Below are 18,289 nucleotides of genomic sequence, written 5' to 3' on the forward strand. Positions count from 1 at the left end.
GCTGACCATGTGAGGTCTAACTTTCCATGTCTCCTACTGCCTGCTGGATTGGTCTTATAAAGTCTTTCCTAATTTGTTCCCTACCTAACTCTAAAACCTCACCTTCCTCCTACCCCACATTTCCCCTATACTCTCTATTCATATCTGGCTACCTTCCAGAGTACACAGCTTTTATAAAAAACATGTTATTCCTTCTGCCTGGATTAACTTTCTCCATTCCTACATTTGAAAAACTACTTCCAATGTTTGAGGACCCAGTCACTTCCCAGATGCTTTCTGTGCTGAGGTAGAGGCAGGAGCCCTCAGAGAGTGCTCAATGGCAGACCTGCTCTGCCTTGTTACTACTGTTACTCCACAAGTGCATGGAGAGCCTCCCAGCCCAAGAGGAACACAGGGACTAAATTGAGTTCTCTTCAAAATGGAGATAATAATAATGCCTGTATCACCTCCTCTTTTGTGTTATTTTGAAACTGAAATCATAGCCTGTGAGCTTTAAAATCCAGGGCAGTTGTGTACAAAGATTAGGGGTTGGTAGTGAGAGGCAACTCTGTTTCACACGTCTTATGGGAAAATATAAATAAAACATGTCTAGCTTTATTTTGTTTCCGGGAAATTAATCAATTTAAGCATCAGTAGATAATAACTCACTTTATAAGATTTTGAATACGGTGCAATTGTTTATAACTTTTTTCCTTTGTAGTGTAACTCATATATATATATATATATATATATATATAAAGAAACCCAGCACGAGAAATGGCTCACAGCCTGGCCACCTGCACTGGTCTTTTGTTTGTTAGGGCATTAGGGCCACTGGGTTTTTAGAACATATACTATAGACACATACACAACCTACATAATAAAAGAGTAATATGCTAATTGACCATCACACCAACTCAAGATGGCTGCCCCCATGTGGACACAAGATGGCCTGTAGGGGAGGGCAGTTGTGGGAAGTTCGGGGTGACCAGGCCAGCAGAGGAGGCAGTCGGGAGGAACCAGGCCTGTCAGGGAGGGCAGTTGTGAGCAATCTGGCCATCAGGGAGGGTAGTTAGGGGTGACCAGGCCAGCAGAGGAGGGCAGTTGGGGGAGACCATATAAGCAGGGAAGGGCAGTTGGAGGGGACCAGGACTGCAGGGGAGAACAGTTGGGGGGGACCAGGCCTGAAAGGGAGGGCAGCTGGGGGAGGCAGGCCTGCAGTGGAGTAAAGTGTTGGGGGGGAGGGGGGGGATTCAGGCCAGCAGGGAAGGGCAGTTGGAGGGGACCAGGACTGCAGGGGAGAGCAGTTGGGGGGGGACCAGGCCTACTGGGGAGGGCAGTTGGGAGCCAGCAGTCCTGGATTGTGAGAGGGATGTCCAACTGCCCATTTAGGCTCGATCCAGTGGGTTCGGGCCTAAATGGGCGGTTGGAAATACCTTAAGGGATTCCAGATTGGAGAGGGTGCAGGTTGGGCTGAGGGACAAACTCCCCCCTCCCATTCAGGAATTTCGTGCACCAGGCCTCTAGTGTATATATATTTATGGAATTCAGAGAGGAAGGGAGAGGGGGAGGGAGACAGAAACATTAATGATGAGAGAGAATCACTGATCAGCTGCCTCCTGCACACCCCTATTGAGGACCAAGCCCATAACTGGAGCATGTGCCCTTGATCTGGGACCCTTCAGTCTGCAGGCTGATGCTCTATTCCCTGAGTCAAACCAGCTAGGGCTGTAGTGTAACTCTTTTAAAATAAAGTTATATACAGAATCCCGAATGGACGACTACATTAACATTCGTGAGGTGGCTGAGCACACTGTCTTCTTAACAGCGAGGTTTGAATGAGGCCCCTACTAAGTGAGAGTCTTAGGCAGCTTTCCACAACTTTTTAACTGGAAACTCAAATGACTTTGAACATGCCAACCTACAATCTGGCATTTAAAAGGAACTTTATTAGAGTTTAGGACAGCTGTTTCATACAGTTGGATATGATACGGCTACAAATAACCAGCACACACACTGCGTCCCTGAGCTTTGGGAATACATGTTCCTTTGCTCACACTGGGTGCTGTGGCATTGGCTGGGCTCTGTGTGACAGGTCACCTGCCTGCAGGGATGTCACGCCTAGCCTGCTTTTACCTTCCAGAACTTGAATATTACTTATCCTGAGAAGAAGTTCAGAGCTTTTTCTATGATTCTTATACCTTACTTTACTACAGTTGAAAAAGGCTGAGACGTTTGTGAATTTCAAATATAAAAATGGAAAGTAAATTATTTGACCAGATAAACTGTGGTAAAAAAAAAAAAAATGAAAGGTTTTATTTGCAACTTATACAACTTCATAAAAAAAAAGCACTGTTCAGAATCCAACATAGACTAACTTAAAGATTTTGTTGTTATGTTTCTTAAGATGACAGTTTGTAAACAGAAAAATTAATGTAATTTAAACACATTTTAGTAAATACGCAGATCTATTTTATTTGTCAAGAGTAAATATCAGTTTTATTTAGAATATTTAGGTACAAAAATTATATACATATGACTGTTAATAAAAAGTTAATTGTTCTGAGACTACTACAAGGCACTGATATGAACTATCTAAATGTTTTTATCTTTAATATTCAGATGCTCATAGCTATTTTCTTAGAAATATTTTTAGTAAGGTAATTCAATCTTATTTTTCTCTTGGAAGATAGTTTTAAGCAACAAATATGTAATACATCCTAATAAAAATACTGTGATAACACCCAGATTCAAAAGTACTTATCACTAGTAAAAGGGTTTATATATGTGGGTGTTTTTACTTTTAAACTTTTTTTTTTTTCATATTATACATCAGCCACAAGAAGATGTACTGAAGCATATAAGACCATCGTGTTATATAAGATTTTATACAAAAGCTTACGATGATCATGTTACTAACTGGATAATTATATCAAAAATTAAAAAGTTCTATAAAACTATTGAAAAGTTAGAGTTCCAGGTACATAAGGCATTTTAAAACATATTCTCAAAATTTTACCTTTAGTGTGCACAAAACAAAAGGTTCATCTTAGAACGTAAATGCAATCAGACCACCTGATGAGGGCGAGCTCTGTTGTCAAAGGCGGTGGCACGGCTCTGTGTTGGCACTCTGCAGTGATAGTAAGTCGGCAGTAGAGGCAATGATCTCGATCCATCACAAACAAGCAGCTGAAAACTTCTAACAGCAGTGGACACATAAGTTCTATCACCCACTCTGGCTTATGTATTGGCCTTATACTTGAAAGTATTTTTCCATAAAAGACAGCAAATGTGGCCATTTGCCAGATACAAAATAACTGATACAGCAAATAAAACGAGCAAGAAAATCACAGCATATTTCTAACTTTTTAATAACTTTTGCTTGTGATGGCCTTCTGTGATCTGGAACCTTTGTTTTACATAAAATTGGAGCTGAAAAGAGAGAGAGAGAGAAAATCTTTTGATTGGTACAATATAAAATCAACTAAGAAATAAAAGTTATTAGAATCATTAGTTTTACAGCTTTTTCAGAAAGAACAAATATATATGTAGTGTCTACAGGATATCTAGTTATGGAACTTTGGAAAGAAAGAAAAAAAAAAACAAAACCATCAAACTCTATTTTCTTGAGGACAAATTCTGAAACTATGGACTTGGACCTGATTTTGTCATCAACAGCTCATACCAAAGATTCTCAAGTGGAGCAGGGTGATAATTTCCACGAGGTAAGTATAAACTGTCTTTCATATATGAAATATGGGGAATCCAATTTTAGTAACATTGGATGATGATAAAAAGACAAAGTAAAAGGTCTCATAGCTTTGTAATAAAAAACAATAAATTATATATATATATTATTATAATTCAATGCTTGAATAAACATAGCTATTATTCATCATATTATACTTTCTATGGACCAGGCACTGTGCTGGGCCCTGGGGATGGATACAGCCATGAACAAAATAGATCCATGCCCTCATGAAGCACATGTTAAAAGTTCATACATGAGAATTCTTCTTTCTTCCCCCACAAAGCTATAAAATCCATGGGTCAATTAAATACACCAAAATCTTGTGGATATACTTCTCCGCGGTTCAAAAATAGAAAGCTACCGTGGATTAGCATCGTTTTCCTAACTATTCTCAAATGGAGTTACAGTGATCTGAAAATGCTCAGTTTGAAATCAGACCTGGTTTTGAAATCAACAATGGAAGATTTGCTCTGTGAGGACATAAAGAGGACAGATGCTGCTAGGGCAGAGATAGCTGGAGAAACAAAGGCAAAGACCACAATGGAGAATTTGCAACAGGACAAACAGGCAAACTGACAAGGACATATTAAGTGGGAGAAATAAAACGAAGGATACAAAGTACAAAAGAGGAATAAAACCTTATTTTCTAAAACTTTGGTAATTTTGATTGTGACACATACCCCAACCTATAAGCCTTGAGAATATCATCCAAATGCTACTCATTCCGCCCCATTGTACTGGGACACTCTCTACCTTCCTCTGCATCATTGCGTCCACCTTTGGTTTCATAAGCTCTGACATCAAAGCACAGGAGATCACATCGATAGCCTGGTTCCCTTATTAAAATAAAAATTCTCACAAAATCATTATCAGTAGAATTAAAATAAAGTGAACCTAAGAATTAGTATTTTAAAATCAAATATTATTTTACACCTATGATTGCACAAGAAAGCACGCAGCTTCCAATTAGATAAGAAATTCAATGTAACTACAATGGTAGGTCAGCAGTGTATTAGAGCCACGGGCTTGGCTATAAAATAAGAACAGCCGACTTTCCCCCCCCCAGGTAATTGATGTATTTTATTGATACATTGTGATGTGTTTTTATTTCATTCATTCATTTTGCCAAATATTTAATGAGCACCTAACATGTGCAAGGTGCTGCAGTAGATGCTAGGGAAGCAAGAGTGAACAAGAAGCTGACCACAGGAGGCAGACAAGGAAAAGGAAACAGACAGAAGCACAATAAAGATCAAAGAGGGCAATGAGAGGGAGAGGGAAGGGGCAAGGCTACCAGAGGTGGGTGGCTGGAGATGGCTTACTTCTTACGGTCCTTGTCCTTCTTCAGGTTGCTGCCCATAAAGGTCTGGTTCTGGTATATCTCGGAGGTAGCTTTCTTTTTAGAGAAAGAGATTATTTCTTCTTCCAAAAGTCTTCTCTTCTCCTCAAGCTTCATTCTCTCTTCTTGGTGAACTCTTTTGAGGTGCTCGAATTTGGCTTGCAGCTGGGAAACAAGGTGTAGCACTTAGCAGTGACATAGAATGGCTGCAGCTGGGCAGGGGTGTCCTCCCGCTTTGAGCACGCTACTACTTCCTGCTAACGGACACAACATATGCACAAGCCAGCAGCTGCACAGGGCTGTCCACCTACCCAGAGCACACTGCTAATTCAGGCTAACGGACACAGCATCTGCACAAGCTGCCTGGTGGCTCAAGTTCGTTCTTCAGAAAAAATTTAACTATGAATTTGCCTTAGCAACTTTAACTTTAAGTAAGTTTAAAAACAAAAAAATGCATGAACAAAAATAATGAAAAACCATAGCCTCAGGAACAAACCTGTTTTTAAAATACGACCTTTTCTTGCTCTAGTTTCTCCACAAAGCCTCTTCAATTAGATTTTCTAAAATCCATGCTTAATAAAAGGAACACAAATTACAGAAGCAAGTTATAAAAAAGGAAAAAGAAAACCTTATTTTTAAAATAAAGTTATCATTTGTAGTAAGATAGTTGTTGAAAGTTATACTGAAAAATCTGTTTGGAAAGTTAAATGTCAATTGCCAATTAAAATTAAGAACCTTAAAAATCAATTCTATTTTTCCACAGTCATTGACCTTCTTGAAATTTAATAGCAACTAAATCAAGAAACCCTAAATTCAGGGTTTGATAGCAACTAAATCAAGAAACTCTAAATTCAGAGAAATAATACTGTAGACTGTATTCCATAATGGAAAAACATAGCCTGTGTCTAATAGAAATAAAGTAAAACCATAAATTTATTCTGAATAACTCAATGCAGCCATGAAAACGAGTTTTAAAAACATTTATAATATTATAACACAAGGTTTCCCTGGTTAGTTGGTGTTAATCTGAAAACAAATCTGGGCACTTCAGTAGATTCCACATGAATCTGCTGTGTGCTGTGTATACAAGCATAGCACTCTAAATCTCGATTAAAAAAAAGATACCTTTTCTTTTCTAATCTTCTAACCTGGTGAAACAAATGTTAAATTAGTCTTTTTAGTTTTAGGTAGTAACCTAGCATTCAATGAAAAGTAAAACTTGGCTTCCAAAAAGATGGTATATAATAGCTGAGGAGACAGAAATACTCTACTAGCAACCAGAGGCTGGGGGTAGAAACCAGAGAGAGCTAAACCCCACCCTAATAAACAGTAAATGTCCCAAATATGGAGCAGTGTGTTCTGAGCCAGGAAACCCGACAGAGACCTGAGACAGAGGCAGGAGAAGCTGAAATAGGAGAGGGGCCTGCTGACCTCAGATCCTTTCTGAGGGGGCCATTTCAGAGAAGCACAGTGCTTGCTGCTTTCTAGCTTATTAAATGGTCCTGCTTCTATAAAAAGGTGTGTGTGTGAGTGCACAAGTGTTTACAGGGCGGAACTCATCCAGCTGTCACTCCCGCCAGTGGTGTAAAGTCTGCAGCTCTCTGAGCACATGTGCGTCCCCTGTAAATATGGGAGAGGAGTGGCATGGTGGCTGAAACAGAAACTGAGGCTGGAGGGGCAGATGTGTATTATGTGAACAGAGACAGAGAATTCTGATTACTTAAATGGGTTCTTAATAAACCTACATCAATATCTTAAAAGTTTTACATATAGAGAGCTTCATATTTCATTCATGAGGTTGATAAAAATTCCAGGAAAACTGTAACAAGAAAAATGTTTTAAAAGGGGGAGTGGGAAAGGTGTGAATGAGACCATTATTCATATTATGTGGCATTCACAGCTTTAATAGCAACAATCTATTCCATGAACATGAAGCACTCACTCACAGTTCCATTAGTCACTGCAGCAGGCATTTACTCAAACGTACTTTCAAATACTAATCAAAAGTTAAAAACCAGTACACTTTTTGTGCTCCTGATAACTATTAACCAATGCTCTTAAGACTATCACCAATACGGTACATTGCTATATCTTTTGTCAATATTATTTCTAAGAATGTCATACATTCTGATGTTCAATGGTCCTTTTAAAGTTATAAATTCTCAGAAACAAATGCTAAAGACAGCATTCCTCTTTGATTTAACTAGATTATCCTTACTGTGAGTTTTGTGCCTCCCAGTGGCCTTTTTGCCACGACTGCAAGGCGAGCTGCCTGTGCTCACTGAGAAGTCACCTTGGGCCTCAGCTCCTGGCTGCACCTATGGTGAAGCCCTCTTTCCTGCCCTGTATTATAAGTCTTCTTCCTACACTCTCATGTTCAGGATTACAATGCAGCTATATTTTACTGGAAATCATATAGGAGACTTTTGCAAATAAGGCCTAAATTAAATGAAGTATTAACAGAGTAGAATTATATATAAAATGGGAAAGTAGTAATGATATAATGATGGTTATGTGCTTTGAGGGAAAAATAAAAACTGTACTTTTTCTTGTGGGGGAAAAGGAATATGAAATCTGCATATTATACATAATATGCCTCATCAGTACATTCAGAATGATGTAATAAAGATGTAAGAAAGATAACATTCAGACAGTATCTTGAGATAACATTTGTTTTGTACATCTCCCCACTCCCGTTGTCTAATTTCATGTTCACAACATTTTCAATAAGCTATATAATAAAATCCAGTTTTATACAAAAGATAAATTAAGAGGTAATTATTTTATAACATCATTGGCAAGGATATTTTAAACAACAAGGTCTCCTAATATGGGGTTAAGTAATGTTTTGGGTTACCAAAATTATCTTTTTATTATTGACTGCCAGTATCTTAGTGACATAACTTTGACATAACTAAAAGGTTAGCAGCCAAGTATTGGGATCACATACCCCAGTTTACCCTGAAGAGACTTGGTTTACACCTACCTATTGCCCCAGTGTAATTATTAATAAGCCTCCTTTCCCTCTAAAACCATTGTAATTAAGGCAATAACGTATTCTGTCTTCCTCAGCTCTGGAATAGATGATTCTAGTCTCAAGGAGTGATGATGATTGATTAAATGCCCTTCTTCAGCAGACTGACCGTACTCTATCAAGTATCAACAACAGTGGCTTAACAGCATGAAAAGTGGTAATGAAGCAACTTGTAATACTAAAAAACAGGCCAGTAATCTGTCTCTAAAACTATGTAACTAAAAGTTTAGAACTCCTGTGACAACTCCATGGTGCCTTAGTTTCAAATTAACTTTGTTTTTTTAATATATACTCTTAAGCACTTGAATCATAAAAATAAAACTTTACAAAGCATCTAACAAACAGAATTCCTCTTTTTCTCTCAATCATTTGGTCACCTGAATTTTTAATATCCTTTTAGATACTAAACATTTAAGCAAAATATTCTTATGTGGGATTTTAAAAATTAAAACTTATCTATAAACCACTTTTACAACTTCTCTCCTCACTGGAGAAACTATGAATCATGATATATGAGAAACTCTTGAAAGAATTTTACTCTACTACTATCTTAAAGATGAATCCACTAATTAAAAGGAAAACCAACATCCTTATTTCCTATTCATTACAACTCCTTCCTCCTCAATATTTGTATTTTAAAATAGCTACAAAGTAGAGACTTTGTAAAAAGAAATAGAACACCCAAATGCATTGAGACCTGTGATTTAATTCTGGTTTAAAACAAAAACAAAAATCACCAAATAAAAAGAAATAATAATAGACAATCTTGAGACAACTGGGGAAATCTGAATATGGATTAGAGATTAGGAAAGATTATGGCATTCCTATTAATATTCTTACGTGTAAATTGGTACTATGGTTATAAAGAAAAATACACCTACGTAAGCTTCAGAGATGCACGCTGGTGTGCCTAAAGTGCCATGATGTTTCAATCAGTGTTCAGATGACGGGGGGAGGGGGGGAATACACATGTGTGTACATACACACGTATACCTGCACACACACACGTGCACATACACACATGTAAAATAAAAATGGCAAAATGTTCCCTGCTGAATCTAGGTGTGGGAGGGACACGGTGTACTCTATATTCACTTTTCTATTATCTGAACTTTTCAAAAGAAAAGTCCAAAATTCAAATTATAAATAGGATATATTAGTAGATTATAATTTTACAAAACCATTTACTATTTAAATACTAAGTACTGTTAAGTGTACTTGACATAATAAATTTGTTAAATTAATTACAAATAACTCTTCAGGGACTCTTGTGTTATCAAGTTCACTTGTATTTACATTTCTGTCTTCTCCTAGAAATTTATTTTTGCAGCTCACCCTTTCTGAGTCTCATTTGAAAATGCGGCCATTTACTTAAAAGTAGCCATTGCAATTAGGTCTATAGATCTATAGTAAATAGCTTAACAAATAAAATTAAAATTGTTGCTTGAAGAATGAGAAGCAAACAAAACTAAAGGAATTCACCACCGATTTTAGCTGTGCCAAAGGTCATTTAGACCAAAAGTCATCCAAGCTCTTAAAAAAGACTTTAGCAGGCCAGAGCTACACCATTTCTGGCTCCTGGTTAAGACACTTAAAACACTTCTTAGTAAACTGGTGTATTACAAGTCCTTGGTAAGCCACTTCTAAAGGATGACCATTTTCTCATAATGGCCAAAATTATTTGATTTCAGACTATGATTTTTTAAAAGACTATGTAGGTGTTAAAATAGCTAGTTTTTAAAGAATAACAAGTCTCCAAATGCATCTCAAAGAAATTCTTGAGATAAATCCCTCAAATTAATAGGACACCTAAAAAAATGTAAATCCCAACAAACTAGTGTACTTGCCTCTCTTTCAGCTTCTTTTAGTATGGCTTCTTTCTCCTTCACCCGCTGCACAAACATCTGCTTCATTTCTTCTTCCTTCCTCTGACGTTCCCCATAAATTTGGTGTCTTTTGGCTTCATAGGTCTCTTGAAGACTAAAAAGTTTTTATAGTACTCTCATGTTAAAAATGTGTTAACAAACTTGCAAAAATTCAAATATCTCAGAAGTCTTATAACTATAACAAGTACGAATATCCTCCCACATACAGTAACCCAAAACATGAGATTTCCCATAGCAGGAAACATACAAAGCCACAATGCTACAGCTAATAGAGAGCACTAGATTTGAAAACTGCTTTATCAAATCCTTCACAGTAAGTACTAATATTTTTCCTCAAAGGAATCCCTTTCAATCTTTGTTAATTGGCATTACTATGTCTGGAAACCTCCAAGTCCTGACGTCATCTCTGATTCTTCCCTTGCTCTTATCTCCATATCTGATCATCAAGGCCTGTGACCCTGGAACATCATTTAAAAGCAGTCTTCTTTTGATTTCTACAGCTATGCTGTTACAGGCCAACTTGATCTCTGTGATTTTCTGTCTTCACTACTGCACTAATATCCTAATTGATCTCTGAGCTTTTAGTTCTCCTTTCTTGAACCTTGTTCTTCTAGCCACTCCTAAGAATTTTTTCATCAAAATCACAGAGCTCACTACCCTTTCCTCTGCATTAGAGTTATCTACAGAATAAAGCCCCACCTCCTTCAGAGAACACTTAAGGAACTTCACAATGTGACCTAATTCCACCTTTCCAGATTCATTTCTTCCAAACAAACCCCCTTAGGTCCCAGCCATTTTATTGTGTTCGTATATGTTCATTTAATGATAGAAATTGTCAGGATGTAGAGCCAAATTTAACAGAGCAGAGCAAGGACTGTCAAAAAAAAAAAAAAAAAGTGATAAATTGCCTTGGGTTAGGGTTAGGGTTGCTCAGTGGTTGGAGCGTTGGCCTGTGCACAGAAGGTCTCTGGTTGGATTCTCAGTCAAAGGCACAAACCTGGGTTGCAAGTTAGATCCTGGCCCTAGTTGGGGCTCTTGTGGAGGTGGACTATTGTTGTTTCTCTCTCTTTCTCTCTTCTCTCACCTTCCTTTCCACTCTCTCTAAAAAGAAATAGGAGGAAATGTGATAAATTAAGAAATTTTAGGAAAAGAACCCAAGTCAGTACTTCCAGAAGGACCAAGCATGTTTTTGGTCCTATTCAGTATAACACTATACAACTGATTTCTTGTTTTTTTGTTTTTTTTTTAACTTTTACAAATTGATTTTAGAAAGTGAGGGAGAGAAAATCATTGTACATCTAGAGGATGCTCCACCATTATGGTTAAAGAAAAAAAAAAAAGGAAATAATTTTTCCAATTTAAAATATTATACCTAGATAAGTAAATATTTTAAGTATAGAATTCTATAAGTTTAAGGAAAAATAAGAAATGTTGCAAAGTAGTTACTAAGGTTGCCAGTGAATGTGCGGTGTGCATAACAGGCATTCCAAGGAGGACCAGATCTTGAACACTGTCTGAGAGCATGGATAGACCTGGAGAGCACCATGCTCGGTGAAATAAGCCAGTAAGAGAATGACAAATATCATGTGATTTTACTCATATGTAGAATCCAAAGAACAAAATAAACTAACAAAATAGAACTAGAGTCATAGATATGGAGAAGAGACTGACAGCTGTCAGATGGGAGGGGGAGAAGAGGCTGGGTAAAAAAAGTGAAGGGATTAAGCAAAAACAACAAACATAGACAACACTATGGTGAAGGCCCAGGCAACACTATGGTGAAGGCCCAGGGAAAGGGAAATGTGAAGAGGTGGGAGAGGGTAAAGGGAGGGAGGATAAATAGTAGCGGAAAGAGCCCTGACTTTGGGTAAAAAACACACAATACAATGGACAGATGATGTATAGAACTGTACATTTGAAACCTACATAATTTTATTAACAAATTTTACCCCAATAAAAATTACAAAGTAAAGCTTATAAATGTACAAAATGCTCTAAATAACCATATAAGTGCTTCAAATTCAAAGAGGCATTTTAGTTTTTAACAGTTTTCTTGTTTTTCTGTTTGTTCTGGTCATATTTTAAAGAAGCCTCTAAATCTATCAGGTTACTTTCACCATTTTCAGAAACCTCACCACATTTTGCTGGTCCTACACTGGGCTGGTAGCCTTTATTTATTTATTTATTTAAAAAGAAAGTTTTATTGTTTTTATTTTTTATATATATTTTATTGATTTTCCACAGAGAGGAAGGAAGAAGGATAGAGAGCTAGAAACGTCGATGAGAGAAACATCAACCAGCTGCCTCCTGTACACCCCCTGCTAGGGATGTGCCCACAGCCAATGTACATGCCCTTGACCGGAATCAAACCTGGGACCTTTCAGTCTGCAGACCGACGCTCTATCCATTGAGCCAAACCGGTTTCGGCGCCTTTATTTTTTTATTATTAATATTTTTATATATAAAGGATAGGTGCTTTTTTAAAAATATATTTTATTGCTTTTTTACAGAGAGGAAGTGAGAGGGATAGAAAGTTAGAAACATTGATGAGAGAGAAACATCGATCAGCTGCCTCCTGTACACCCCCCACTGGGTATGTGCCCGCAACCGAGGTACATGCCCTTGACCGGAATCGAACCTGGGACCTTTCAGTCCGCAGGCCGAGGCTCTATCCACTGAGTCAAACCGGTTTCGGCTGGGCTGGTAGCCTTTAATGACAAACTTGGTTTAAATAATGTCTTGAATTCATATCAAATGTAAGTTTTAAAAAATTCTTCTTAATCTACTTATATAAGTACTTGAGTTGCTTAAGAGGAAAAGAAATCTACCCAGCATAAAGACCTAACATCTGTTTAATAGCTGTTAGCAGCAAGGTACTTTCTTGGTTTCCTTTCAGTAATTCTGTGGCAACTAAGGGCAACCGGTAAGAACAAGCATTAATACTCTGCTTTACAGTAAAGAAAACTAAAGCTCACACAAAAATCTGCTCAGAGTAACACAGTTGGCATACAAACCAGAGCCAACCTGCTTGAAAGCCATCCTAACCGCCATGACTGACTGCGCTGAAGTCTCAGCAAAAGGTAACAGAGATGGGTGCTCTACCTGTCCACCTTACCACAGCTTTCCCACGTGGACAATGTATATTATAAAGCTAACTGCAATACAGAAGTCTTTCAAAAGGCGGCAAAGAACCCTTTAGGGCTTAAAGAAAATGGTTTATAAAGTTAGTGTTATAAAACTAATGCAACCATTGTTTACTATCAAACAAAAATAAAAAAGTTTCTTGCTATACTATTTTTTCTAGTAGTAGCTTACAGTCATGAATGTTTAATGTAACATATTACTGCAGTTGCAAATATCAATGATTTAAAGCAAAGTTGAAAACCAAACAGGAAAATTCTCAGATGCTCATGTTCACCAAGAAAACCATTGCAGTCCCTGCACTGTGCTCCATGTCGGTCCTGGTCCTCATAAACCTGATGGGCTTTTTCCATTTCTATTGTTGACTAAATACTTACAAGTTCACTATTTACTTATTGACACTTTAAAAGAGACAAAACTGTATGGCACAAAAGATTATGTCAAACACTTAGGCAAGTCAAAAATACTAGTAAACCTTCCACTCAAACTTTAGGCCTCACACACTTCAAGGACAGTGATTTGTATGCATATGTTAAAGGTGATTAACTGTAGGAGCAAGACTGGTTATGTCCATCTAAAATAACTTGGGGATTTAAATAGGTTTATAAAAGCACTAGAGGACTGGTGCATGAAATTCATGCACGGGGGATGGGGTGGGGTGGAGAGGGGGGAGGGTGTCCCTCAGCTCAACCTGTACCCTTCCAATCTGGGATCCCCCTCACAATCCAGGACTGCTGGCTGCCAACCACTCACCTGCCTGCCTGCCTTATTGTCCCTAACTGCTTCTGCCTGTGAGCCTGATCACCCCTTAACCATTTCCCTGATCAACACCTAACTGCTCCTCTGCCATCCCAATTGCCCTTACTGCCCTTCCCTGCCAACCTGGTCATCCCTAACTGCCCTCCCCTGCCGAACTGGTTGCCCCTGATTGCCCTTCCCTGCAGGCTTGGTCATCACTCCTAACTGCCCTTCACTGCTGACCTGGTTGCCCCAAACTGCTCTCCCCTACAGGACTGGTCCATCCCAACTGCCCTCCTCTGCAGGCCTGGTCATCCCTAACTGCCCTCCCTGCTGGCCTAGTCACCCTAACTGACCTCCCCTGCAGGCCTGGTTGCCCCTAACTGCTCTCCTCTGAGGGCCTGGCTGCCCCCAACTGTCCTCCCCTGCAGGCCTGCCCCATCCCACTGCCCTCCTCCGCAGGCCTGGTCGCCCCCAACTGCCCTCCCTTGCTGGCCTGGTCCCCCCCACCCCCCAACTGCTATCTTTTTTTATTTTTTATTTTTTATTTTTTATTTTATATATTTTATTGATTTTTTTACAGAGAGGAGGAGAGAGGGATAGAGAGCTGAGAGAGAAACGTCGACCAGCTGCCTCCTGTACACCCCCATTGGGGATGCGCCCGCAACCAATGTACATGCCCTTGACCAGAATTGAACCTGGGACCCCTCAGTCCGCAGACCAACGCTCCACCACTGAGCCAAACTGGTTTCGGCCCAACTGCTATCTTGTTGGCGGCCATCTTTGACTACATGTTGGCTATCTTGTGGTGACCATCTTGACCAGATGGGGGTAGCCATCTTGTGTGTTGAAGTGATGGTCAATTTGCAATATTACCTCTTTATTATATAGGTTGTTTCATACAGCTTAAATAATTGAAGATCTATTAATTAAGATGCTAAGAATATAGTGCCAATTACTTGAACTTCATAATAAACAGATAATCAGTGCAGACAGATTAGATCACTAACTATGATCTGGCAGAAAGACTCAATAAATGTAAATGAAAAACAAACTAAAGGAGTATTCATGAAGAGGGCTAGTAAACAGAAAGAAAGGCCATCCTAAAAGATTCATGTAACTAATTTTTAAACTTATATATACATACTAGAGACCCAGTGCACAAATTTGTACACAGGTGAGGTCCTTCGGGGTGTCCTGTGGGGATCAGGCCAAAGCCTGCAGTCCAATGCCGCCTGCAGCTCCTACCTGCTGCACCCACTCATTCTGGCCCCACTGTGCCTGCTGTAGGCTCACACCCAATCAGTCCCAGTCAGTAGAGGCTCGAGCCACCCCCACAATAATGCTTGCCAGCCATGCTTCTGGCGCCCCCTGAGGTGGTGGCCTGGGGGATTGGGCCAAAACCAGCTCTCTGATATCCCCTGAGGGATCCCGGACTGCAAGAGGGCACAGCCCAGGCTCAGGGACCCACTGGTTCAAGATCAGGGCCTAGAAAGGACTGCAGGAGGGCTCCAGGGTGTGTCCAGCCCATCTCGTTCAGTCCCGATTGGCCGGACCCCAACAGCAAGATAACCTACTGGTCAGAGCGTCTGCCCCCTCCATAGTAATTGCCTATCATAGTGACTGGTTGACCAGTTGACTGTCTACCCCCTAGTGGTCAGTGCACGTCATAGCAAGTGGTTGAGCAGCCTTAGCATATCATCAGCATACTAGACACCTGGTGCATAAAATTCTTGAACTGGGAAGGTGTCCCTCAGTCCAGCCTGCACCCTCTCTAATCTGGGACTCCTTGGGAGATGTCCGACTGCCAGTTTAGGCCCTAATCTGGCCATCAGACATCCCTCTTATAATCTAGGAATGCTGCCTCCTAACCACTTGCCTGACTGCCTGCCTGATTGCCCCTAACTGCTTTTACCTACCAGGCAGCGGCCCCACCCCCTGCCACCACTGCTGTTCGCCATTAAATGGGAAAATTTCCCCAGAAAATAGAATGTATTCAGTAATACATTCCTGAGATATCAGGCCATAATGAACTATGGGAGCTATATCAAATAATTTATCCACAGGTGAGAAGAGACATTCTGCTGCCCCTGACTTGAGAACTACAGTAGGAGATGCCTTCTGTCTTAAGGACAGTAGGCATGAAAAGGGCAGAGCCTCCCTTACACTGATATCTAGTTCTCTATTTTTCTTGCTTGTCCTCATGCAAGCAACCTACACTCATTGCTCTGTATCCAATCTATGTAACTGGGCCTTTGAAGAAACCCCCTTTCCCATTTCTCCATTCTTCATCTAGTAAATAAGCAGATATATCCCAAACGGACAAATGCTCAAGAAATGGTCTGAGCAGTCATTGACTCTGACTGCCCACCACCTGCCTATCTCCTTTTTAAATATTTTTATTGATTTCAGAGAGGAAGAGAGAGGGCGAGACAGAAACATCATTGATGAGAGAGAAACATTGATCAACTGCCACCTGCACACCCCTTACTGGTGATGAAGACCTCAACATGAACATGTGCCCTAATGAGGAATTGAACTGTGACCTCCTGGTTTATGGGTCCATGATCAACCACTAAGCCGCACTAGCTGGGCTGCCTATCTCCTTTTGGTATCATTACTCTGATTCCCTTTTGGAGTGCTACCTCTCCATCATGGGATATAGTCTGGCAGGACAATTAATCAGGTTCATCCCAACCTAAGCCAAAACATGCGTGCATGTCAAACTGGGCCTACTGAGCACTTCATAGCCCATCCCTGTAGTATCGATTGTTGAGCAGAGAATAAAAGGACTGGAAATGGTTTCAGTTCATTCATTTCACTCCCAGCACTAGAATAAAACTGGTTCTTATTGGTTCTAAATCAGTGGTTCCCAACCTTTTATTGGCCATTCCCCACCTAAGCTTTTCTAAAATCCTGGCCTCCCCCTCCAACGCCAACATATAATTCTTATTCAAAAAGTGAACTCCTATTCAGATGGAGAAAGCCTAAAAGGCCATTAACTTGTCTAAACAAATTTCTAAAGAACATGGCATCCATGACAGAGAAAAATAAAAGAACAAAGAGACAGTTTCGGAGGAAGAAATCACTAAAAAAAATTTTTAATGAAGATATATGAAAAAATAGCAAATAAAATTTCAAAACATATAATAGAGAACTGAAATGCATAAATATGTCACAATATATATATTTACATACTGTATATGAGGCCCGTAGAACTATAAGAAATTCAAAAAATTCACTGTTAATAACACATTCTCAAATTGCCCTCTTAAAACTCAAATTGTCCCCCTGTGGGGCATGTGCCCCATGTTGGGAACCACTGTTCTAAACATTCCCTTTGAATCTATAGGTCTTGGCCTATATAGTCTTCCAACTATTGCTCTTTTTGTTTTGGATGGAGTGATCTCCATTATTTTCAAAGAACTGGAAAGGAAGCAACTAGATTGTACTGCACTGCTGTTCTTCCACAGCAAAAGCCTGATCCTCAACTCCAACATAGCTGACCTCTTTTTTTTTTCCTTGAGACTCTCTTCACTTGCTAGTTTCCCTTCTTCCTCTACCCAAGGCTTCTCAATCTCTTCTGCCTCTCCAGCTGACAAATATTAGAGAAACTCAAGGCTGTTTCCAAGGCAACTTTCTTTCCAGATGTATTTCTCTTTCCAAGTAATCTCATCCATACTCATATATTCAATTAACCATCTTAAGCTAATTTCTTTGATCCAGCCCTCTCCTCTGAGCTCCAAATAAATATCTAAAGTGCCATTTGACATCCACCTAGCCGGTTTGGCTCAGTGGATAGAGTGTTGGCCTGCAGACTGAAAGGTCCTGGGTTTGATTCTGGTCAAGGGCACATGCCCGGGTTGGGGGCTTGATCCCCAGTAGGGAATGTGCAAGAGGCAGCTGATTAATGATTCTCTCTTATCAATGATATTTCCATCTCTCTCTTCCTCTCCTTTCCTCTTTGAAATCAATAAAAATAAATAGAAAAAGAAATAAAAGTCAACAGGTACAAAACTCGGTTTATGTCCCCTTAGGACAACGATCAAAATCCTCCCCAGAGTCTCCATGGTCTTACTCCTGCTTGTCTGTCCTCTCAATCTTATGCCATCCCCATTGTCGCCTTTCCGAGGCCATTTGCTGTCTTCACATCTTTACATGTCTTGCTCTGTTTTCCCCATGTTATTGTAGCTCAAAATAGTAATTGCCTCAAGGAAGTCTTCCCTAAATTTCTGAATTAAACCAGGACACCCTCCCCTCAATATATACTGTCAGTCACTTAGTGCACATTCCACAACTGGGATTTGTTGTGCAATTAGTTGATTTTATCTACCCCAACAAGAACATGAACTACAAGACTGTCAGAACCATGTGATCATCATCAGTATATCTCCAGCACTTAGTCCACAGCCTTGTAAATA

At 39.6% G+C, this 18,289-nt stretch overlaps 1 protein-coding gene across 2 annotated transcripts in view; it reads right to left on the reverse strand.

Moving 5' to 3' along the window:
- Nucleotides 1–2,265: 2,265 nt before the first annotated feature.
- The window catches only part of SEPTIN10 (septin 10), a 64,586-nt gene continuing 48,562 nt past the window's right edge, over nt 2,266–18,289 (reverse strand). The window contains exons 9-12 of one of the 2 annotated variants that reach the window (XM_084872485.1): nt 9,951–10,083; nt 5,053–5,234; nt 4,484–4,566; nt 2,266–3,411 (exon numbers count right to left, since the gene is read on the reverse strand). In XM_084872485.1, coding sequence (XP_084728611.1) covers nt 3,233–3,411; nt 4,484–4,566; nt 5,053–5,234; nt 9,951–10,083 — 577 coding nt within the window. In that variant the 3' untranslated portion in view covers nt 2,266–3,232. The remainder of the gene's footprint in view (nt 3,412–4,483; nt 4,567–5,052; nt 5,235–9,950; nt 10,084–18,289) is intronic. The other variant, XM_084872484.1, reaches the window with a different exon arrangement.

Source organism: Pipistrellus hanaki (genome assembly GCF_964339955.1).
Source record: "Pipistrellus hanaki genome assembly, chromosome: 2".
Taxonomy (NCBI): domain Eukaryota; kingdom Metazoa; phylum Chordata; class Mammalia; order Chiroptera; family Vespertilionidae; genus Pipistrellus; species Pipistrellus hanaki.